Consider the following 25,906-nt stretch of genomic DNA (forward strand, 5'->3'; position numbering starts at 1 on the left):
AACCAAAAAACAGCTTAAAACGGGAGGGTCTTTAAAAACAGCTCTAGCTAGCCCTGGGTTGTTTCTTACTAGGAGAACCACCAGAATGGGCTTGAGGAGAGGTGGGAGAGGCAAAAAAGGAAAGAAGCACAAAACTAAATCTTGAGTTACATCATAAGGAGCAATGGTAACATCTCGAAATTTCTCAGGTGGACCTGAAGGCAAGAAACTGAAAAAAAGGATGTTAAAGTCTTTCTCATGTTTTACTACAGTTTTTTTTTTTATTATTTTGATTTTTGGTGTGTGTGTGTGTGTGTATGTGTGGGTGGGGTGATTATAGACTTCAGTGCCCAATCTTTCTCTTTTTTTGGTCCCCCTTTTACCTTGGGGGTGCTCTTTCCCCACACTACCCAAGAAGAGATATCAGTTGTGGTCAGACAGTCAAGCTACACTCTCACGCTACAAAATCCCACCATCTAGGCAAGAGCCAATACCAGCTGCTGGAAATCCTATACAGGGTTGCAATCAACTTAGCAGCACTTAACAACAACATATACTAGAACAGCATAAATAACCAACACTTACTAAAATTCTCTGAGTTGAGGAATAAGGAAAATGAAAAGGAAGCCCATTTCCTGATTGCAACTACCAGGAGGCAATCAGAAAGTTTAATATACACCAGTGTAGTGGTGGTGGTGGTAGTATGCCACGGAGTCGGTTCTGACTCATAGCGACCCTGCATAGGATTTCTGAGGATGTAAATCTTTACTGGAGCAGAAATCCTCATCTTTCTCCCATGGAATGGCTGGTAGTTTTAAACTGCTGACCTTGAAGTTAGCAGCCTGACTCATAACCACTATGCTACCTACATTCATCTAATTATTGAAAATGCATCTTAATTCTTGAAAAAGTCCCCAAAGCAACAGAAGATCTCAGCTCATGTCCAGAAACAAGATTGCTGTTGTTAAGTACTGTGGAGTTGGTTCTGACTCATAGTGACACTGCACAGGATTTCTGAGGCTGCAAGTCTTTACGGGAGCAGAAAGCCTCATCTATCTTATACATTTTTTCTGTGTTCTTTCTTTCCTTGATCTTTCTATCAACCGATTGAAGGTACTTAAATATCATTCCTTCTCAGGTAGTTTCATTACTTTTCTTCCTCAGAAATATTTTCTGACTTTCCATCTTGGGTTATTTGCTTGAGCCAATCTCTCTTGTTTCTCCATGTTGGTTAAAATCATCTGTTATCTCCAAGACATTGTGGTGTCATTGTACTTGTATTTAATTATGACTGTTAGTGTGGTCCTAGCCTCTCAACAACAGTATCCTGGTGGGTGTGATTGGAGAATGAAAATGTGTCAACTTTTTCCATTTGTTTTGTTGTTCATCCTGCTCAGTGTAGGATGGGTTTGGTTGATGTTGCAGTTGTCTGTCATTGATATCTGTCATTGATCAGGCAGTGTAGGTGCTGGTTTGGGCTGTTGTCCAGTGGGTGGAGCTGCAGAGGGTATGATTATGGCTAAGCTGTGAGGGCATGCTTGCTGTCTCCTGTTACGTGGGGCCAGAGGAGAAAATATACACAGAAAACAAAACAGAACTAACAAACAACCAGACAACAGTAAAAAAAAAAGAATAAATAAAGGAGAAAAAAGAAATAAAAACTGTCAGCAACAAGGAAAATGGAACTGTACAAGAGAAAAATATGAGACAAAATAAAAGGAAGAGAAAAAAGATTGAAAAGAACAGAGGGAAAATTACGAGAAAGAAAGAGTAGAAAATATTGAAGAAAAATCGAGGACAAAAGTGAGAAACAAAAGAAAGAAAAATGTGGAAATACAATAAAAATCAAGGAAGGAAAGGTAGAAGAATAAAGAAACCAAACAATGAAGCAATGAAAATAAAAACAAACCAAAAAACCAAAACAAAGCTGCAATGTAGTTGTAGGACTCAGAGAGTAAAAAACTCAGGGGAGGGAGGGCTCCGGAACTCATGAAGTGGGTGGAGGAGGGATGTGATGGCTGAGTGCCCAGCCCTAGATGGAGTTCCTATAGGCTTAGGCATTGTTTATGTTCAGGGCATCCAATCTGGAAATAGTTCATGGAAGCCCTTCAAGTTGACCAGTCAGTCTTGGTGACCCACTCCTGGTCAGCTTCTCTCCCAGTAGCTATTCAGTTCACTTCTCTAACCTTTGCTCTGAAGCTCTGGATTCCAGGATTGCCCTCTGGGTCTGTTTCATTTGGCCTCCCATATCTTTGTTTTAGAGGGACTGTATAGCATATCTGTCATCTTACCAGAAGTCCCAGGTATATGAATTTTAATAAATTTATTCTGTTGTGCAGTTATCACTAATATCCAATTTAGAAATTACTAAAAACTGAGCCTTAGAGAACAGAGAAATCTAATCCTCTAAGACTGGAGGGGAAGGGGCAAACTTTATGATGAGGATGATTGTAATTAAACATTTGCATATTTGTTTCATGATAATTATATAGAAGCAGATTGGTTGTCATAGAATTTAAACTATTGTTAGTTAGGGGCAGCAGTGCTTTGATAGCATGCAAAAGTGCATGTTCTAAATCAGGAAATAAAGAGGTTTATCCTCTGTCTAGGGCAGTGAGCTACAGAAAAGCCAATTAACAAACTGAAAAGAAAAAGTTGGATAGATGTCACTACAAAAACCAAAAATGTTTATTTGGCAAATCAAAAAAAAAAAAAAAAAAAAAAAAAAAAATAAAAATCATGAAAAAATGGCAGCAAGAAATTACAGCATATAATATAAATAAAAGGGACTGCATTAGAAAATGAACATAGATAGTTAATAAAAGAAGAAACAAAAGGATCAGTAAGCACAAAATGCATTCTAAATAGTAACCAAATAAATGCAAGCCAAAACAATGATATATCTATTTGTTTTCTTAACTATTTAAAGTGGCAAAAATTTAAAGAGAATGATAATACCTGATGCAGGTGAGAATATAGGAAAATTGACATCCATGTTGCTGGTAAGAATATAAAGTGTTTTAACTGTGAACTACAAAGTAGGCAGTTCAAACCCAACAGGTGCTTCTCGGAAACTTTATGCAGTATTACTATGAGTTATAATTGACTCAACAGCATTTAGTAACAACAGTCTTTTGAAATTTGGAAGCCCCGGTGTGGAACTGTATGATAAACACTGGACTGGTAGCTATTAGGTGAGTGGTTCAAATCAACTACACCTTGGAAACCCTATACAAGATGGATTTGAGTCAGAACTGACTTGATGGCACGCAGAAATAATCTTTTAAAATGTGTGTACCTTTGACCCATTAGTTTTGCTTCTTGTAAAATATCCTGAGGATATAATTGTACAATTTTGTAAGGATATTTATCATTATATTTTAATATTCTTCAAATTATTGTTTTAAGTACTGTCGAGTTGGTTCTAAATCATAGTGATCCTGTATAGGGTTTCCAAGGAGCGGCTGGTGAGTTTGAATCACTGACCTTGTGGTTCAGTCTGACCTTGCAATTCAGTGCTTTAACCCACAGCACTATATCATGACTCTAAAAATTTTTTGTTATGTGCCGAGGAGTCGGTTCCGACTCATAGCGACCCTGTACAGGGTTTCTGAGGCTGTAAATCTTTACAGGAACAGAAAGCCTCATCTTTCTCTTGTGGAACAAGCTGGTAGTTTCAAACTGCTGACTTTGGGTTTCGCAGCCTGATTCGTAACCACTATGCTACCAGAGCTCCTTGTTGTTGTTGTTAAGTGCCGTGGAGTCAGTTCCGACTCAAAGTGACCCTGCACAGGGTTTCCGAGGCTGTAAATCTTTACGGGAGCAGAACGCCTCATCTTTCTCCCGTGGAACTGCTGGTAGTTTCTAACTGCTGACCTTGCGGTTCACAGCCCAATTCATAACTACTACTCTACCAGAGCTCCAGAGCTCCTTAGAGGTGTATATTTCCGTCAATAGGTTCTTTGTTAAAGAAATTATGGAGTAGCTCTAAAACATTGTTAAATTCATTATCGTGATGGTTGCTGGGTATTGTTAAATAGATTTTAACTAATAGCAATCCTATGTGACAGAGTCAGACTGCCTCATATGATTTCCTAGGCTGTAATTTTTATTGGGAACTGATAGCCAGACCTGTTCATTGGGTTGAGTATACTCAAGTGTGAACTGGTTATCTCTGAATGGTGGGAAGTGAGTGATTTTAACTTTTTAGAAATAATATTGTATTCTGGTATCAGGAATCCTGGTGTGGCACTGGGTTAATGCTCTGGATGGCAAAGTCGGTTTGAACTGCAAAGTAGGCATTCCAAGTTTACCAGCAGCTCCTAGGAAACCCTATGCCAGAGTCACTATGTGCCGGAACCGAATCGATGGCACTTAACAACAACATTCTGATATCTAAAATGTGTACAGCTCAACTAGAAGAAGAAAGAAGTTGAAAAAAAGAGTAATCTGATATAATTTGATGAACTTGACATACACCTATGGATGCAGTAGCTCAAAAGAGGGAACAAATCTTTAAAGCGAGGATCATTCCCACCCCCTCCGTACACAGAGTAGATAGGGATGGGTAACTTGCTCATTGACTACCCAAAATGGGGGGTGAGGGGCTACAAAGGCAAGAAGTGACAGGCTTACAAGCTTTCACGAGGGAGCCTAGATCCAGAGGGTGTGGAGGAAGGAAGGTAGAATCTCCAGTGAGTAGTATCCAATCTGTCTGGGTGAGGCAGGCTTGCAGGGTATACCTTTGGTTGGTTGATGATGCATGGAGGGGATTGTAACCATGGCAAGAAACAATATATGATAGGTTGAACGTAAGCTAATTTTTCTCCCATGTAAACTATCAAATAATCCACAATAAAACATTAAAAGTTTATAGTTAGCACAGTTTTCTTAATAAACTGTAAAAATCTATAGATTCCATCTTTTAGTGAAATATTTTTTTAATAAGGTTTTTGAGTATTTTAAAACTCAGCATTAAGAACAGTATAAGGAATTTTAATAAATATGATATAGAACAACTTTGAACAATATACTTAATTGCTTGAAGCTATAATTTCCTGTATATTGGAGGTTAAAAATACCTATCATACATAGGATTATTGTAAGACTTAAAAAAGGTTTTGTATGTAAATGTGTCTGTGTGTTTAAAGTACTTAGGTGCTTTCTGGTTGTAAGCTGCTCTGCTACAATTGCTACCATAATAGGAAGAGAGAGATGATCAGTGACAAATTTGAAAGTGAATGGTGGCAATAAAAATATGTAAGGAGGGAAGAGGCTGTCTTTATGAAGTACCTTTTTTTGAAATACCTTTTACCTCTTAATAGTCCGCATAAACCCTTTTCAAGCACTTACTAAACTTATAAGTAACCTTTCAGATTAGCCAGTCTACAGTCTTTCCAAATTATCTCCTCTCCTACAGTTCTAGTTCTGCTCAGCTCCACATCCAGAAAATGTGAAAGTCAAGTTAAAGATAAAAGATATCACTAGAACTTTTTCTCAGAATATGATAATTGTACTTGAGCCACTAACTGACAGGTATATCAACCCTGATACAGGGAATCATAATGAACCTTTAAAAGAATCAGATAAAATATTTTAGAATTACTGTTTTCAAGTAAAAGCTTCCTAAATGTGGGATTAGCTCATATTGTTGTTGTTGTTAAGTGCTGTGGAATCGGTTCAGACCCCTAGCAACCCTATATAGGGTTACCAAGGTGCAAATGGTGAGCTTGAACCACCAATCTTGGGGTTCAAACCGACTTTGCAAATAGTTCATATTAGAGCCTGTGATTTAACAAAGTCAGAGCTTCCAACTAACAGGTCCTTGAAATTAACCAATTATTATTGCTTATCCAGAGGTTACCTATGATAGTCCCTTTCCTTTGCATGTTTTTTCTGAAAATAATTTTTAAAATAAAGCATATGCTTACTAACTTGTTTGTATTTTCAGAATACATTAAGATGGCAGATCACTATGTGCCAGTGCCTGGAGGACCAAATAACAACAACTATGCAAATGTGGAATTAATTCTTGATATTGCTAAAAGGATCCCTGTACAAGTAAGAGATCCTGATGTCTTTTTAAAAAGCCATATTCAGCCATTTTATAGAGAAATGTATTATGTTGGGGAGTGTGTACATTTGTGGTTTAGGAACCCTAGTGGCACAGCTGCCAGGTAGAAAGTTGGTGGTTCAAACCCACCGTCAGCTCCTCTGAAGAATGATGTGGGAGCATGCTCCCATATAGCTTATAACCTTGGAAACTCCATGAGACAGTTCTGTTGTATTCTATAGAGTTATTGTGAATTGGAGTGGACTTAATGTCAGTGGGTTTGATCTTGGTATTGGTGGCTCAAAATTTTCTCCTTCAGTGCATGAGACCACATTTCAATTTCTGACCAAACCACCTTATATGCAGCTACCACCTGTCTGTCAGAGGAGACCTATGTGTTGCTATGATGTTGAACAGGTTGCAATGAAGCTTCCAGGCGAAAGTGAACTAGAAAGAAAAGCCTGTGGTCTGTTTCCCAAAACCAACCCAAAAAAACTCTGTGGATCACAATAGTCTGATCTATAACAGATCATATGGATGGAACAGAAATGGGCAATTTTTTGTTCCAGTGTTCATGGGGTTACCATGAGTTGGGAGCTAACTTAACAGCATCTAATAGCAACTTTTATTTAAAGCATCTTTGTTGAAAACTCTTCAATGCCTTTATATAGGGTTACTAAGTCAGGGAAGAAGAGGGAATGAGTCACAGTAAAGTAAACAATACAAAGTGTTTGAAGGGCCTTTTAGAAATTATTTACTCCATCCATGTCACCTTCAAATCATCCCAAGTAAATGAGTTGTCTTAAATGGAATATTCTTAGTCCAGAATATGATGGTGTTTCAGAGAAGTAGTTGTTTCTTTCTTATCACATTAGGTTAAAAAGATTAAATATCTTAAAATCCAGAAAGGAACACTGAAAAAGATGAACATAAACTTCTATAAAGTTTCATCTCAAATAAATAAATAAATTCCAATGAGGCATAACTGTATGCTTGAATGGCAATATAGACACTAGGTGTAAAGGTTTAATGGGTGACTAAAGTAATTGAACCTATAGAAAACAATAATTATGGAAAAGACTCCTTATAGTCTTAGTTGGAAGCCTTTGAGTTGAGTTTCCCAAAGAGCAACAAGGCTAGATGGAACCGTACTGTCAGTTTCAACTTGGTTTTGACCTCTTCTAAGGTTTTGTCACAATGGACTGCATGTTGTTATTCTCTAAAAGGTTTGCCAATCAAGCATAGAAGCTGAGATAAACATGAGGCTGCTACAGAGTCACTGCACATCATGAAATAGGACCAGTTTTGTAGAGATTAATATTGTTTATGGCTATTTCTTAGTATGAATTTTAATAATGAGTCTTACTGTACTCTCTTGTAGGCAGTGTGGGCTGGCTGGGGTCATGCTTCTGAGAATCCCAAGCTCCCGGAACTACTGTTGAAAAATAGCATTGCCTTCATGGGTAAGCCTTACTGACATACTATTCTGTCTTTATGATTGTTTCTGTCAATTTTGCCCATATTCTGATTTTCTTTGGTTTAGCATGTAAACATTAATTTAAAAAAATTAATCAGAAACTCTCAGCATAACCTCTTTATTTCTTTTACCTAGCATGTTGTGTTGTTAAGGGCTGTTGAGTCGCTTCCTACTCATAGTGACCTTGTGTAGATTTTCCAAGGAGCAGTTGATGGGTTTGTACCACTGATCTGTGGTTAGAAGTTCAGTGTTTATCTTATAATACCACACTAGGTCTCCATACCCCACTTCATTTTGATTGTGTGGTTTTTTGTTTTCTTTCAATTCTTTTCCACGAGGTGTGGGGGAAGCTCTCCTGTCCAAAATACTGACTTTTAAAAACTTTTCTACTAACCTTATGAAAACAATGTGGAGAAAGGATTTAAAAAGGAGTTTCAAAAAGTTTATGGATGCTTATATGAAGTGAGGAAAGATGCACAAGAACACCCGTACTTGCATAGTACCTGCTTGACCTGGCTTCAATAGCTGGATGACCAGAACTCAACAAGAAGAAGAAAGAAGAGGAAAAAAAGAGTAATCTGCTACAATTTTATGAACTCGACTTATACTTATGGATATAGTAGCTCAAAAGAGGGAACAAATCTTAACAGTGAGGATCATTCCCACCCACTTGGTACACAGGATTGACAGGGATGGGGAACTTAGACATTGGCTACCCAAAATGGGGGTGCTGCAAAGGCAAGAAGTGACTGGCTTACAAGTTTTCAAGAGGGAACCTAAACCTAGTGTGGGGGAAGATAGAATCTTCACTGAGTGGTTTCTAATTTGTTGGGACAGGGCTGATGAAAGGAGATGGGGATAAGATTCTTGTGGTTCAATAGTGAGTAAATGCTATCAGGACTGACTGTGAGGGTCAGAAATATAAAGGTAGCCATTTTGTAATAAAACGAGGGGAGTGGTTGATTTTGAAGTTCAGCAGCTGAAAACTGCTTTTGCAATGGGCGATCAACAGATGTTACTTAGACATTCAAACAGCACGTACTTGGCAACCTGCTCTGCCATCTTTGCTAACTGAGAAGTACTAATTGATCAGAATTACCTGCTGGAACCTATGCAGACTCCAATACATGTATATCAAAAGATAATGAATTTTTGCATTAACTTTATGAAGCTCCCTCAAATGTAGATTTTTTTTGAACTCTCACTGTGCACAAACAGCTTATACATTAGCAACTATAAAGGGTATAAAAAATAGTCTCATAATCAGGTTTATGATTTCTGTGGTATGTGATGGGGGAGAGGGGCATAAGATAAATACAAAAGTAATTATAATACAAGGCAAAATACTCATATATGTGACAGGAATGAAGCCAAAATATTATAGTAAGGGTTCTTTCCATGTTTGCTTTCAGGTCCTCCGAGCCAGGCTATGTGGGCTTTGGGGGATAAGATTGCGTCTTCCATAGTGGCTCAAACTGCAGGTATCCCAACTCTTCCCTGGAGTGGCAGTGGTAAGATATGATTTCTTTCTTTATGTCCTAAAGTGCAGCAGATAACAGTAGAGTATTTGGAACGTAGCTTGGGGCTTAAGGTTGTATAAAATATATTGGGAGACTTGGCCAAGAAAGAGAATCCAAGCTGATTAATGGTACCCTATATTTATCACCTGGCTTACTGTATGTATACCTTTGATTTTATCATGTCATCTTCTTGTTAGTACCATCAAGTTGGTTCTGTCTCATAGTAACCCTAGATAGGGTTTTCAAGGAGTTGCTGGTGGGTCTGAATTGCCGACCTTGTGGTTAGTAGTTCAGTGCTTATCCTAAAGTGCCACACCAGGACTCCATTGTGTCTTTGTTGTTGTTGTTAAGTGCTGTTGAGTCATTTCCAACTGATAGTGACCCTGAATAGGATTTCCAAGGAGCAACTGGTGAGCTTGAACCATCGATCTTGTGATTCAACCAACTTTGCAATCCAGCCCATTAGCCCACAGTGCTACACCAGAACTCCATCATGTCTTCGTAATATAAATTAAATACTAAGTGCATAGTTGCCAAACTGTGAACTGTAGAGATGCTCAGACTTAATTTATAGAAACTGGGAAAACATGTATGGTTCATTCTCTTGTGAGTACACTAGCATTTTCCTTAGCAGTATACTTCTTAGGTAGAATCAGGGTTTAGAGCCTTCCTGAGGGAGGCCTGGTTCACTAAACCCATATACCCAAATGTTTGCCTGCCAGTGTTTTCTTTTCAACCACATCTGTTGATGATTTGCTTGCCCTGTTTAATGCCATTCAACTCCTAGTTACTTGTGATGCAGAAAACCGCATCAATAGTTAGCTATTCTTCCAGGAATACACAGAGATCAATTTTACAGAAAAATGATTTTTTTCTTGACAGATTTCTTAAAATGTGCCGTGTAAATTATTATGGCTGATAACAATATGAACTCCTCCAGCGCCCATTTTTAAAAAATATTGAAGTATGAGGACTAGACACATGTGAAAACTTCTTTCAAATAAGAATGAGGCTGAACGCATTTGAACTCCTGTTACTCCGGCTCTCAAAGGGATTGCAATATCCTCTCCAGACCTGTGGGGTCAAATAGTTTAGAATAGAAAGGTTGAATTTGTTCTCGTTTGAATGGAGAAGTATAGTGTTCCCCTTGTGGCTGAGTACAGAAGCTTGGAATCATGACTCTGCTGAGACCAATAAAACTGCCATTTCCATTTCCATGGCCTCATAAAGATTGAATTATTTCCCAGACCTTTGGCCCAGGAACAGGCTTAAACACACAAATTGAAGATATTTTGCCTGCTGAAAAGTCTGTAGTTTCCTTTTTTTATTTTGATGTGGTGGAGGTGGGGAGCTCTGTGTATTCGTGCATTTTTGCTATTCGTCATTCTCTGTTAGTGCCTGGCCTTTTCTAGAGTGAGAACCTAAAGTAGCCCAGGTTCTGCTATGGTTCAATATTGTCAACTCAAAGGACTGATACGGCCTTTTTTTTTTTTTGTCTGTTGTTCTTATTTTCTTGATAGCATCCCTTTTTCTCCCATCTCTGTTCAATTTTGGGTAAATATAAGAACACTTTAAAGGAAGTATAGCTGAAAATTGACAAGAGCAGAATCTTTCATATCTACACTGAATCACTATTATTCATTGCAGGTCTTCGTGTGGACTGGCAGGAAAATGATTTTTCAAAACGTATCTTAAATGTTCCCCAGGAACTGTATGAAAAAGGTTATGTGAAGGATGTAGATGATGGGCTGAAGGTAGGTTACTAAGTGATGCGGTGTTTCAGCTGCTGACCAAGTGCAGTGATAAATGTAAGGATGTGGATCTAGGGATCGTGATAGAGTCATGATGGCTTCGGACCAGGAGGTATATTTTTAAAATTTACTTTGAAGGAAGCTGATCATCTGGACAAAACATTATCTCTCATGTTATTAAATCAGAATTTTAAGGATGGTATTATTGTTTTTCCCTCTATTACCTATTAGAATGTGAAGGAGTCAAAATTTAACCTTTTCTTTGCTTGACTTAAGAATCAGGGAGTCAGGCAGATAGAGATCATTTCAGCTTTATTATAAATTGTTGTTGGGTGCTGTTGAATCATAGCAATTTTTATAGGGCTTTTGAGGATCAGCTGGTGGATTTGAACCTCTGACTTTAATTATTGCCCATCCATGTGGAAACCTGATCCCAGGCAAAAGGAGAGTCTTTCCTCAGCATTACCTTTGTCTCCTTTATTGTATTTGAAGTTTGTTCCTTTTTCACTGTTCAAATAGTTGGACATCATCATCTAGGTAAATAATGGAAGAGGCTATTTTAGAAACGCACACTGTTATGCTTCACTGTGTGTACCTGTTAAGTGTTCTTATCAAAGAGATTATAGACATGGCTATTATTTATAATTGGATTGCAAATGCTATATTGTATTTGGTATCATTTGTAGAAGAGTAGAAACCCCCTTGCAGGGAAGTAGTTGTTTTACTTATGAGCGGAAATTACTAGGTTTTTTTCCTCGTTATAAAATTTAAAGCAAAAATTTCTGATAGAAAATTTGGAAAGCTAGAAAAGAGATGATAAAACTATCCACAGACCTACCATCCAGAAATAATGACCATTAACATATGGGCATAGTTTCTAATTGTCTTTTTTTATCTTATATAGATTTCTATAATGCAATGTTGTTGTTTTTTTTAAGTTTTTTTGTGAATTATGTGATAGTATATGTGGAAGAACACCAGCTTTACATTCATCCTGTTGTATTTCATTTCATTAACAACAATGATTTTTTTTATAAGTGATTCCTATAATTATAGTCATTATGATCAAAATATAATTGGGAACTTGCCATATATATATATATATATATATATTTCTTGATAATCCTTGATTTTTCCCAGTTAATGTTGTATATGAGTATTTCCCCTGATCATTAAGATTTTTCTCAAGTATTTTTAATGCTGACTTTTGACTAGAGCATTCAGGTATTTTCCTACTGCCTGTGAGTTTTTTTTACATTTGTGACTCTTTGTTTCTTTGATCACCTGTCACCCAGTGATTAAATTCATTCTGCTTACAAATCGGGCTGTGAGCTGCAAGGTCAGCAGTTCGAAACTACCAGCGGCTCTGTGGGAGAAAGATGAGGCGTTCTGCTCCCGTAAAGATTTACAGCCTCGGAAACCCTGTGTAGGGTCGCTATGAGTCGGAACCGACTCCACGGCACATAACAACAACAACAACTCTGTTTATGGAGCATAATGTCTCCATATAATAAACACTGGTTAACCACGAAGTCGGTAGTTTGATCCCACCAGCAGCTCTGCGGGAGAAAGAAGAGATTTTCTGAAAAGAATGTTCAGCCTCGGAAATTGTATACAGGATTGTGAAGAGTTGGAATGGATTCTGTGGCACTTAACAATAACTGTTAAATGAGTTAAGGGAAAACTGAATTAATGTTTAGAAGAGATAGAAATATTGATATAGTTAAAAATTTGAAATAATTTTCTCTAGTAACAGAATTTTTAGATATTATTATGATAGTGCAAATCCTTAAAAGACTAGATGGAATGTGTTTTATAAAGGAATGACTTGTTTATTTAAAAATTTTGGTTAACTATTTCCCAGCTTATTTTTTTGTCTTAATAGTATAATTTGGACAGTTTCCATATCATTACTTATGAAAACGATTTTATTCTTTTAGATGGTTGCATAATACATGTATCTATCTTGATTTAGACACTTTCCTACTTGATAGTTATGTTGTTAAGTACCATTGAATCAGTTTCGACTCATAGCAACCTGTTTAGGTGTCCAAGGATTAATTGGTGAGTTTGAACCATCAACCTTGCAATTCAAACTGACTTGCGATCCAGCTTATCCTACAGTACCACACCAGGACTCCTTGATGTTTACATAATTAATTATTTAGAAACTTTTAGGGTCTTTTACATTTCACTGTAATGTAAATGTGAAAAGGGATGAGATGTATTCCTGAAATTAGTTTTTTTGACCATCTTTATTAAATTTTTGATATCTTGTCATTTTTATCTCTGATACAGACAGTGGAGTGAAAAATATCTGGATACTTAAGAATTATGATTTGTTCAGTCTTCTATGTAGTAGGAAGATGCTCTGGTAGCGTAGTGGTTACGAATCAGGCTGCAAGCTGTTCCACGGGCTGCTAACTGTTCGAAAACTACCAGCTGCTCCGCAGGAGAATGATGAGGCTTTCTGCTCCCGTAAAGATTTACATCCTCAGAAACCCCATACAGGGTCGCTATGAGTCGGAACCGACTCCACGGCACATAACAACAACATATGTAGTAGGAGGTTATATGGAGATCCTCAGCTTATTTTAAGTGAATATCTTACGTCTTTTTTTTTTAAATAGAAAATATGAGTAATACATGAATACCTCCTTGCTTTAGGAAGGAAATTATAACAATACAGAACTATATACTATAACAAGTTACTGTCTACCTATCTTTCTTTTGTGGATAAGTACCGATGGCTATATACTTTTATCCTTTTTTTCAAATGCAATTTTATATACGGATGTGTATAAATGTATACATAATCATACTTAGGTGTATTTAGGTTGTTTTTTTTTTTAGCCTCTATAGGATTATATTAGATTGAACCATATGAAATTACCAATATTCAACCGTTTTTACCTGTAAAAATGTTGATTTCTTTTTGCTTGACCTAATTCTACAGATACTGTTTTGCTAATCTTTTTGGACTAATAGTATGTCTTGAAAATCTTTCTTTTTCACTCTGTATAGACTTACTGAGTAACTGTCTTATTAAAGGGGGAAATACTCATTTTCTCCATGTCTTCTAATACTGCTCTTTTCAATTTTCCTCTTGAAGGCAGCGGAAGAAGTTGGCTACCCAGTAATGATCAAGGCCTCTGAAGGAGGAGGAGGGAAAGGAATCAGAAAGGTCAACAGTGCAGATGACTTCCCTAACCTCTTCAGACAGGTTGGGTTTAAGTTGCTTGTGTTCATTTGAATTAGCATGTATATCAAAGATACATGACTTAACTCACTATAATTTAAATGTCCAGAGAATTTGTGATTTTTTACTTTGTTTATAATGATTTAGATCTTTTTAGCAAGTGCAATACTTAATTAGATGTCCAGTTTAGTTTACTTTTTATAATTAGGTGATTATAAAATTAGCTATAGTTACCCACATAACTATTTCCTATATGGTATCTGTGACTTATAGGATCTTATACTGACAAGGGAGAATTGATGTTTTGTTCATTTTTATCCTCCTCTTCTATTGCCATTATAGATAAAGTGTGAAATATGGTCAGCTCCAAATTTGATTGGTTTTGGTTTTGGCCAGGCTGGCTCTCTGATTGACTTAACTTTAGCTCCTGTTGGTTACGATCTCTGAGTTTCTGTTACGTGTCTTATCTACCCTGCTGGTATAACACCCATGATTGTGCTGCTAGGCCACTGCATATTGGCACAGAAGCTCTATGGCAAATCCACATAATAGGAGAATTAAAAGTGACTCAGTAAAGCTGAACCAAGGCTGACTTTCTCTGTCTGACCCTGTGCTTTGCAACAAAGTTCATGTGGCCATCCTACTGATTATGTTGGTAAACATGAAAATGATCTCTTTTCAGACTTTTAAAAGAGAGGCAAAATTGAAGCAGTAAAATTTTCCAGTCTTCAGTGTTATGCTTACATACTTTATTCATTTCTTTCTCTGCTGTCAACATCCAGAAATAGGAAAATTTGGACATAGGTCTGATCTTTTCACTCTCCCATCTGTCCACTTTTTCTTATTATTCATTGTCTTTACTTGCCTCTCTTCTCTCTCTGCCCCCCCTCCCCCCGCCACCCATTTAGTAGCAAAATTCTTGCTTCATTGTAGGCTAAAGGAACAAATTTTATTATAACCGCGTCTTCCATTTTATAATAGACTTTTTGAAGTGACAAAGGTATTATCTTGCTGCATTCTGCTTTGAAGGTCAGGAGCTAAATATTACATCAGTCTTTTTCTCTGCATTTATGTCTGTAATAATCCTAATTTTGTATGAAATAGATTGATGTCTCATGTGCTCTAGAGAATAGGTCTTTTGTCTTAGAAGCAAAAGAAAAAAACAGATTTTATTGAAAAGTGCTTATCACTATGGAATCAAATAACTAAAGAGTCTAGAATACTTAAAACAAAATTTTATGTGAAAGTCCTTTAAATTCCAGTAATGGTCAACTAAGATTACTAAAACCAGTCCTTCTATTGAGGACATCTAGAAAAGCTGGACCAAATTCAGTTTCAGACAACTGAAAAACTATATAGCTTTTAACAGAGTCATAGACTATTGAAACAGGGGAATAAAAGTTAGACATCAGTACTTGCTAAAGATGGGGAATCCTGGGAAACCAACCACACTATAGGTTGATATCCTGAAAGGCTATACTTCCAGAATAACTGAAAATAAACTTTCTCTCACAGAGACTAAAGTTCAACTTCAAAATATTCAGGTGTCCTAGGATTTCAAGTGACCCTAGCCTAACCACCTGTAGGATTCAAATGCACATCCTCTGCAGAGAAAGATTATATCCAGAACCTCAAATTATTTAATTTTTCACATACAGCATCAAGTATCTGATTAAGAATCTAAATTATATGACTGAAAACCAGTATAAACAAAATACAGTAGAAACAGCCCTACAGAAGTTCTAGATAATACAACTATTATACAGGAACTTGAAAGTTCAGGAAATAAAAGACAGAATTTTGAGGATTTTGGCAGAGAACTGGAAACCATAAACAACAACCAAATAGAAATTTTAGTATTGAAAAAAATGCAACGTTGGAGCTAAGTCAATAGAAATGGGTAATACCATATTAAATGTTGTTGAAGAGAGAATTAGTGGCTGGAAGATAGGTCAGAACAGAATCCAGATTGAAGCATAAAGACCAGAAAAAGATGAGTAATACAGAGAAAAGCACATACTAGATTATTTATAAAGGTAACCTTATTAACTTCTCATATCTCTATGTACACACTTCTTAGCAATATGACATTTTTGCTTTTCCCATCAAGAAGTAAAGTCTCCTTTCCATTCCCTTGAATTTCAGCTGACCTTGGGACTTTTGACAATAAAATGGTGGTGTGAAAGTTCTGAAGTCTAGACTGCAAGTGATCTTGTATCTTCAGCTCCAGCATTCTTAGAGTGAACCCTAAGGCTGCTTATATGAAGAATTTAGTCTAGCCTATTGGTGAAAGAGAGGCCAGGTGAAACGGAGATAATGTATTTCAGTTGAGGCTTCCTAGACTTGCTAGATGACAGCCAGTATCAACTATGAAACATGTGCTGCCATATTAAGACCATTTAGTCCCAGTCAAGCTGCCAGATGACTGCATCTTCATTGGTGACTCCAAGCCAGATTAACAGAAGAATGCTCCATTTGAGTCCAACTCAGATTTTGCTGATTCACATAATTATTGGCACATTAGATGGTTGATATCTTAAGCCACTAAGTTTTGGTTGTCTTTTAGGCATCAGTTGATAACTGTTACAGAAATTAATATCTAGAAGCAGGATACTGTCGTAACAAAAAGGCAGAATAAAGTGACATTTGTTTTGAGATTGACTGGTAGGTGGATGCTGGGGAAAATGGTGAGGAAGATGTTAGTAGAGGCTTGAGGAATAATCAACAGTATGTTAGTGGTGACTGGAAAGGTAGTGATGAAATTGTTATTGAAGGTTGGGGAAATACAACTACCTACCTTCTGGTGTGGCACTGTAGGATAAACACTAAACTGCTGCTAGTCAAAGGTCACTGGTTCAGACCCACTAGCCACTCCTCAGAAACCCTATACAGGGTTGCTATGAGTCCGAACATACTCAACAGCACTTAAAAATAACAACCATCTCTGTCTGTAATTTAACAACTAGTGAAAAATATTACAGGAGGTAACTTGGAAAATAGAAAGTAATTAATGTGGATCTGGTTAAGATGATCTTTAGAAAAAGTATTGAACGTGTCTGTTAAATGCTCCTAATTACAAGGGTGAGTTATAAATTTTCTGCACTCTGGCTATAGAATTTATTTTAATCAACTTTTAGAAAAGGCAAATACATCATTTTTCGACATGATCTCCTTTTGAATACACTTTGTCTATCTATCAACAAGCTTTCATGTTTCTTTATTTTAAAATAGGCTGATCCATGAACGCATTGTTATCTTCACTTCTTCATCAGAGGTGAATCTTTGTCCTTGAAGGTCTGCTTTCAGGAGACCAAACAGATGGAAGTCCAGTGGAACAAGATCAGGACTACAGGGAGGATGCTTTAGCGCTTCAAAATAAAGTAGTTGCAGTGTGAACAGTATGGGCAGAGGTGTGCTGACGTGCATTGTCATGCAAATTTACAAAGTTCTTGGATGATAGCAGTTGTGTGTGTTTAATTTGGGGACTAGGCTGCAGCTCTTCAGTGAGCATCTCACTGTAAATGAGCACGGCTCATGAGCTTTTTTCCTGATAGTGTTCCATTACTGGCTTTTGAGAATCCCAGAAAACTGTAAGCGTCAATTTTCCAGCTTATGGTTGACTTATGAGCTTTATCTGGTCGATTGAGGATGTTTCCATTCTATACTCTGTCATTTACTCTCAGGCTTGCAGTGCTGAATCCATGTCTTGTACCAGTAATGATTTTTTTTTTTTTTAAAGAAACTTTTATCTTCCTTTGAGCATCTGTTCAAATTTTATTTGCAGATGTCCAAACGCTTCTGTTTATGCTCTTCTGTGAATTGTTTTGGTACCTATCTCACACAAACTTTTTGCAACTCAAATAGGTTGTGGATTATTTCATAGGCAGAGCCATAGCTGATTTGTAAATGATTTGCCACATAATCCAATCCACTGTCACTCATCTATTCCACAAAATCATTTCACATGCACACATAATGTCATCAGCCGTGGACATGGGCTGGTATTTTAATAGAACTGGAGTGTGGATAAGTTTTGACTCATCCTCTAGAGTGTGTGTGTGTGTGTGTGTGTGTAATTTAAGGTAGAAATGGATTTAAGGTAGAACTAAAGAAGGAAATGTTTAGTTTGCAAACAGAATTTAGAGGAAATATAAAGCACCCAGGTCTTGAGGGGTTTGAAAATGCACTGTCATTTATTCATGATCTCTCCAGCTGGCAAAGATTCTAAAGTAAATGACTTCAGCGTAAAAGCCAAATCAAATGTGTCTGTAAGAGCTTTGAAAATCTCAGATACATTTAAGGCAGTAATGGTAGACCCTCTCAGCTAGACAAAGAGACTTCTAATAATCTCACTGCAGACTGACATACCCAAGTAGAGAGAGGTTTGCCTGGAAAAGAATTACAGATATGCCTTTTGGGGCAGGGACTGAACCTCAATATGATTCATAGGAAACCAGCAAATTTTTTAAGAGACTCGTATTGATGACTGCACCATGAGTTTGGACTAAAAAGAGAGAGAGACTAACAGTTGTCAAAATAAAAAAGTAGCTTCTGGATCTTCAACTTTGTATAGGCAAGAAGTAGACTGAATACATACATGGTCATTTCTAATAAGACAGATTTTTAAATGCAGACTTAGTTACCTCAAAATCAGAGATATGAGTATTTGTAGAGCTTTGATCAGGTTACCTAGTATAATAATAATAATAACTCCTTGTCCCTAGTAAAATAATTTTTAAAAAAACCTCCTTGTCCCTAAAACCATGTGCTGTCTGGATTTCAGAATTGCTGTGGACCAGTGACTTCCCTAACCACTGGAGTATATTGGGAGTGTAGGGGCAGAGAACTTGTGTTTTTAGTTCCCAGGTCTTTGGACCAAGAGAAACTTCACCTGTGGAGCTGCACCTAAAGAACTGCTTTTACTTCTGGACTGCTTGGATAAGATTTTGGAGTTCTTGGGAGGGGGTGAGTCTATTTTGCATGTGGGAGGTGTGTGAATTATTGTGGCCAGAGCGTAGAACATACATAGTAGATTGTTTACAGATGACCACAATAAGTTCTCCATCCCTGTATGTTCACCCCTTTGCGATGTGATTTTGCTATTCCTTATGCAGAGATGTGGAGTCTCTTTCCCACAGCTTGACTATTATGTGGCTTTGTGGCTTACTTAAACCATTAGACTGCACAAGGTGACACCCTCACCATCTTGGAACACCACTGAAGAAATCTAATCTGTCCTGGAGGATGAGAGGCCACATGTAACAGAGATGAGCTGTGCCAGTTGAGACTTCCTAGATCTTCTAGCCAACAGTCGGCACAAATCACCAGACATCTAAGTGAGACCATCTTAGGCCATCCATCCCTAGTTGAGCCACCAGATGATTGCATACATATAAGTGATCCCAGGCAAGTCAAGAAGAATTATGAATACAATGTCATGAGCAAATAAAATGGTTGATATCCTAAATCCTAAGCAAGTCACTGAGTTTCAAGGTGGCTTTGTTACACAGCAAAACAGAGCACAAAAGTTACAGAACATAAAAGACTTGGAATCTCAGAAGAGGAAAATGGAGAAGAAGCAATATTTGGAGAAGTAAAGGACCAGAAATAATATATAGATAAATATAAAGAATTTTCATGAACTGACAAAAAAACACCAATCACAGTTTCAGAAACCATTGAGCCCCAACAGGACAAATCAAATAGAACCACACCTAAGCTTATCAGAGTAAAATCACCTCTCACCATAAGCCCCATGCTCAGAAAAACAAAACAAAACAAAAAACAATCTTAAACATAGCTGGAGAAAAGGATTCCTTTCAATACAGTAAGATGGACATCTGACATCTCAGTAGAAACAGTGGAAACCAGAAGATACTGAGATTATCTTTCAAGTACTAAAGAAAATAATGGTTAGTATATAATTCTATACTCACTGACAATATCCTTCAAAACTGAAGATGAAAATCCTTTGAAAAGATAAAGATCTACAATAATATGGTATATGATGTGTAATTCTATACTCACAATATCCTTCAAAACTGAAGATGAAAATCCTTTGAAAAGATAAAGATCTACAATAATATGGTATATGATGTGTAATGTAAAATAGGAAAAAGCATCTGGTCTGTTCAGAGATAAACTTTGGTTGGTACTGTATCAATGGTAGTACTTACATCCTGTTGTGGGATTTGTGTGAGTGTGCATGTGTGTTTTCAGATATTTTGTTTACACTTGTAATACACTGGTTGTTCATGCATTTTTATTGTCTGTAATTAATACACCTACTCCTCACAACATATTTAGATTCCAAAGTCCAGGTTATACAAAAATAAAAGATTTCTACCCATGTTATCAGACCATCTATTTGTCCAGTTTTTTAAATGAGAAAATCGTAGAAATAACAGCTGGATTTGTTGATGTGTTGAAACTATGACAAGCCAAATAATGGATTAACTCTCTTTGGAAAATGAGGCTAAGAGGAGACAAAGCTGAATTTAGCTAGGTTGTGAGACTGGAGGGCTCATGGCTTAACCACTTCACCTTCCTCCTGTGTTGAGTCAGAGCTTCCCTCATGGAGCCACCTCTAATGTTCCACTTGCAGCTGTGCAAGCCTTGTGTTCATGATTCTGGAGCCTGTTCTGCCCTCTGGGCCTTGCGAGTCACTATGGCTTGGGATTTCCTGCAAGAGCACAGGCAACCTGGCCACATATCCAGCCCCACTGAGGCGGAAGCTTCAGGCCCATTTCAGCTCACGTTGGGGTCTTATGAAACTTGCACACATGTATTCCAAGCACTCTCTGATGCATCTTTCTTTCCCTTCTTCTTTTCTACCCTGTGTCAGTTTTGAGCTCTTTGACTCTGGCTTCTCTGTATCTTTGAGAGACTGTAGCATCAGAGGAGGTCAGCCTGTCAGGGCATCTGGATTCAGTGCCCCACTAGCAGAGAGTGTGAGGGGACTTGGAGCAGTGCGGCCCAGCTTCCAAGAGGCCTCCCAGAGACCTTCCTCAAAGGAAGGGGGTGCTCCATAGCTTTTGCTGCCATGTCGGCCACTTCATTAATGTGTAAAATAGTTGACTGGTAGATTTTTTGCTCTTGTTCTAAATGTGAAATGTTGAATAATGAGATAGTGAATAAATAAGGAGTAGCTGTGTTTGTTACATAACTACGAATGCATTACCTTAAATATAAAAGGGCATCGGCCTTATTTTATTAGGTTCTGGACCACTCCATGGGAGAAAGATGAGGCTTTTTGCGCCTATGAAGATTTAAAGAATCCCTATGCAGAGTCATTCTGAGACTGAACCAATTCAACAATACATACCAACAACAATGACAACTGAATATCATGGTTCCTGGAATTTCCAGGCATCTACCTGCCAAAATTGAAACAGTTCTTCAGAATAACAAAAAAGATTACCAATTAAGAATTTGTTTTCTTTTCCTTCTGATACAGGTTCAAGCTGAAGTCCCTGGATCTCCTATATTTGTGATGAGATTGGCCAAACAATCTCGTCATCTGGAGGTGCAGATTCTAGCAGATCAGTATGGCAATGCTATCTCTTTGTTTGGTCGTGACTGTTCTGTACAACGCAGGCATCAAAAAATTATTGAAGAGGCACCTGCTGCTATTGCTACGCCAGCAGTATTTGAACATATGGAACAGGTAGGTCCTTTCTGGATCCAGCTTGAACTCCTTGCATTTACCTGTTGATGTACTGATGCAACCATTTTGAAATTGTCTTTAGCAGAACTTTAATAACATTAATATTAATGATATTGTCCAATAATTTTCACATTCTGTTGGGTCACCTTTCTTTGGAATGGCCACAAATATGAGGGGGCTTCAAAACATTCATGGAGAAATTTCATTTTTTTTAAGCTCCATTTTCCATGAAGTTTTTGAAGCCTGCTCATAATAGATTTCTTCCAGTCAGTTGACCAGGTTGCTAGCTTCCAAATTTTTGGCATAGACTAGTGAGTGCTTCCAGCATTGCATCCATTTATTGAAACATCTCAGTTGGTATTCCATCAATTTCTGGAACCTTCTTTATTATCAGTACTCTCAGTGTAGCTTGAATTTCTTCCTTCAGTATCATCAGTTCTTGATCAACCTCATGAAATGGTTCAACATTAATCAGTTCTTTTAGATACAGCGATTCAATGTATTTCTTCCATCTTCATTTGTCACTTCCTGTGTTCAGTATTTTGTTCAAGAAACCTTCAGTATTGCAACTTGAGACTTGAAGTTTTTTATCATGTATTTCAGCTTGAGAAATGCCATGCGTGTTCTTCTCTTTTGATTTTCTGACTTCAGGACTTTGCATATTTCAATATAATACTTTACTTTGTCTTCTCAGACCACCCTTTGAAATCTTATGTGCAGCTTTTTAAAGTGATCAATTCTGCTATATGCTTTAGCTACTGTATGTTCAGCAGCAATTTTCACTCTCTTCTGACGTTTGCTTTGGTTTTTCTTTTTCCTGTCTTTTAAATTATCTTTTGTTTTCTTTGTGTATGTTCTTGCTATCTATCATTCCATAGCGCATTTTGTTTGTGATCTTTGTTGTTGTTAAGTGCCATCGTGTCTGTTCTGACTCATAGCAACCCTTTATAGGATTTCCAAGAAGTGGCTGGTAAGTTTGAACCGCCGACCTTGCAGTCTAGTGCTTCTCCTATAGTGTCACTGAACCATTAGTGTTCAGTAAGTCAAATCTATTCTTGAGATAACTGGTGTGGCACTGTGGGATAAAGCAGTGGACCAAAAGGTCAGTTTGAATCACAAAGTTGGTGATTCAAACTTACCGGCTGCTCCTTGAAAACCCTATACAGGGTCTATGATGCAGAACAGACTCAATGGCACTTAACAACAACAGTTCTTGAGGTGGTCTCTAAATTTTGGTGGAATGTACTCAAGGTTGTACTTTGACTCTTTTGGACTTGTTTTAATTTTCTTCAGTTTTAACTTGAACTTGCATATGAGCAATTGATGTTCTCTTCCACACTCAGTCCCTTAACTTGTTTGACTTAAGGTATTTAATGTCTTCATCATCACTTTTCACTGATGTAATCGATGTAATTTTTTGAATTCAACTAATACTCTTCCTTCTTTGTTTCCAACTTTCCTATTCCAATGACCAGTAATTTTCAATGCATCCTGAGTGCAGAGTGCAGAAGTTGCTAAAAAGCTTAAACTGCTTTGTCTTTGGTATTATTGATAAGTGCTGTCAAGATGGTTTCAACTCATAATGACCTTGTATAGGGATTCTGAGGAGCGACTGGTAAGTTTGAACCACCAGCGTTGTCGTTAGCAGTCCAGAGCTTATCCTACAGTGTCATACCAGGAGTCTGGGTTTGGCATTGGTGGTAGTAGTTGTATGCTATCAAGTCAGTTCTCATAGCTTCGCTGTATAAGGCTGTATCTGAGGGTGTAATTTTTTCCCCTACTGGTATTTGTGTTTATTGTTGTTAATCATTATTCACTTTATTTTTATCGTTTGTCACTTTTTTCCCCTTTCCCTTAACCCACATCTGCCCAGTAACCACCATAGATTGTTTCATTGAGCAAGAACATTTTTTCTTACCTTTTCACAGTCTTATGTAATATTTGCCCTTTTGTGATTGACTAATTTCACTCAGCATAATGTCCTCAGGGTTCATCCATGTTGTAAGATGTTTTGCAGATTTTTCATTATTATTTAGTGTTACATAATATTCCACTGTTTGTATGTCCCAAAATTTGTTTAACCATACTTCTGTTATGGGCATTTAGGTTTTCTCCATCTTTTGCTATTATGGATAGTGCTGCAATGAACATGGGTGTGCATATATTAAGTTTCGTCACACCTCTTATTTTGAGAGGACATATACCAAGTTGAGGAACTGCTGAGTCATATAGTATTTCTATTTCCAACTTTTGAGGAAAGTGCCATACTCTTTTCCACAATGTTTGCACCATTTTTTATAGTCCCACCAACAGTGTAGGAGGGTCCCAGTCTCTCCATACCCTCATCAGCATTTTTTGTTTTCTGTTTTTTGGAACTTTGCTATTAAGGCTGGAATAAGATGATACCTCCTTGTTTTGATCTGAATCTCTGACTCCACAGCACATCACCACCACCACCACCAAAGGCATTTAGGAGTCCTGGTGTGGCGCTGTGGGTTAATACGCTAGACTGCAAAGCCATTTGAACTCCAAGGTCGGCGGTTCAAGCTCACTAGCTGCTCCTCAGAAACCTTACACAGGGTCATGATGGGTCAGAACCGATTTAATGGCATTTAACAACAACAACAATGGTTAAGAATTGTGAACATTTCTTCATGTGTTTGTTGGCTGCCTGACTATTTTCTTTGGTGGTCTGTTTTTGTCTTCTGCCCATTTTTTGATTGAATTATTTATTATCTTAAGGCATTGAAGTGTACTCCAGAGATTTATTCCTTTGTCTGATATGTCGTGGCCAAACATTTTTTCCTAGTCTGTGGGTTCTCTTTTTGCTCTTTTGGTGAAATGCTTTGATGCACATAGTGTCTAATAATTGGAGATCCCAGTTACCTGTTTTGACTTTTCTTTGTGTGTTTTCGGTTATGTTTGGTAGTGTATTTATGCTATGTATTAGAGCTCCTAAGTTTGTCCCAATTTTTTCGTTGATGATCTGTATCGTTGTAGGTTTTACATTGAGGTTATTTAATCTACATTAAGTTCATTTTTATATGTGGTGTGAAATATGGGTCTTGTCTCATTTTTCTTCAATGAATTTCCAGTTTTTCCAGCACCAGCACCATTTGTTGACAGTGTTTATCTCTTTCCCAATTAATACATTTTGGCACATTGTTAAAGATTAAGTTACCGTAGGTGGGTGGCTTTACTCCTGGCTTCTCAATTCTGTACTGTTGGTCTATATATCTTTTGTTATATCAGTACCAGGCTGTTTTGATTGCTGTGATTGTGCAGGTTTTGATATAAGGAAGTGAGAGGTCTCCTATTTTTGTTCTTCTTTTTTAATAATGCTTTGTTTATCTGGGGTTTCTTTGCTTGCCATATAAAGTTAGTGATTCGTTTTAGCATCTCTTTCAAGAATGATGCTGGCTTCTGGGTTGAGATAGCATTATCTCTATAGACTGTTGTGGTTAGTGTTGAGGTTTTCTACATGTTAAGTCTTCTATATACTAGAAGGATATGTTCCTTCATTTCTGCAGATCTTTTTTGGTTTCATGTAGTAGTATTTTATAATTTTGTTTGTATAGGTCTTTTGTTTCTCTGGTTTAATTTATTCCCAAGTATTTCGTCTTTAGTTTGGCTATTACAAGATGGATTAGCCAAGTAGCAGCATTGATGGACTGAAGCTTGGCAACAATAGTGAGGTTGGCCCAGGATCGGGCAGTGTTTCGTTCTGCTGTGCATAAGGTTGCTATGAGTCGATACTGACTCGATGGCACCTAACAACAACATTGTAAATGGTATTGTTTTCCTGATTTCCTTTTCAGATCTCTGTTTATTAGTGTAAAGTAATCCAACAGATTTTTGTATGTTGATCTTTTACTGAATCTATCAGTGAGTTGCAACAATTTTTTTTGTGGAGTCTTTGGGATTTTCTAAGTGTAGGATCATATTGTCTGCAAATAGTGTTCCTACTTCTTTGCCAATTTGAATGCCTTTTAATTTCCCTGTCTTGCCTTAATAGCTCTAAGACTTTGAGCACAATGTTGAATAGAAGTGGTGATAAAGGACATCCTTATTCACAAGGGAAATGACTTCAGTTTTTCATCATTCAGAGTGATGTTGGCTGTTGTCTTTGTATATATTGAAGAACTTCCTTTCTATTCCTATTTTGTTGAGTGTTTTTTTTAATGTTTTGTTGTGAATTATATGATGGTTTACATGAGCGAACCTCAGTCTTACATTCATTCCATCATACATCATCTCACTGC

General features: G+C 37.3%; 1 protein-coding gene across 1 annotated transcript in view; it reads left to right on the forward strand.

The window, feature by feature from the left end:
• ACACA (acetyl-CoA carboxylase alpha) overlaps positions 1-25,906 on the forward strand; it is a 336,306-nt gene that overhangs the window by 80,459 nt on the left and 229,941 nt on the right. The window contains exons 6-11 of the mRNA XM_006832345.1: positions 5,930-6,039; positions 7,413-7,494; positions 8,921-9,019; positions 10,676-10,782; positions 13,892-14,002; positions 21,435-21,644. Coding sequence (XP_006832408.1) covers positions 5,930-6,039; positions 7,413-7,494; positions 8,921-9,019; positions 10,676-10,782; positions 13,892-14,002; positions 21,435-21,644 — 719 coding nt within the window. The remainder of the gene's footprint in view (positions 1-5,929; positions 6,040-7,412; positions 7,495-8,920; positions 9,020-10,675; positions 10,783-13,891; positions 14,003-21,434; positions 21,645-25,906) is intronic.

This window comes from Chrysochloris asiatica, unplaced genomic scaffold (assembly GCF_000296735.1).
Source record: "Chrysochloris asiatica unplaced genomic scaffold, ChrAsi1.0 scaffold00007, whole genome shotgun sequence".
NCBI classification, from domain to species: domain Eukaryota; kingdom Metazoa; phylum Chordata; class Mammalia; order Afrosoricida; family Chrysochloridae; genus Chrysochloris; species Chrysochloris asiatica.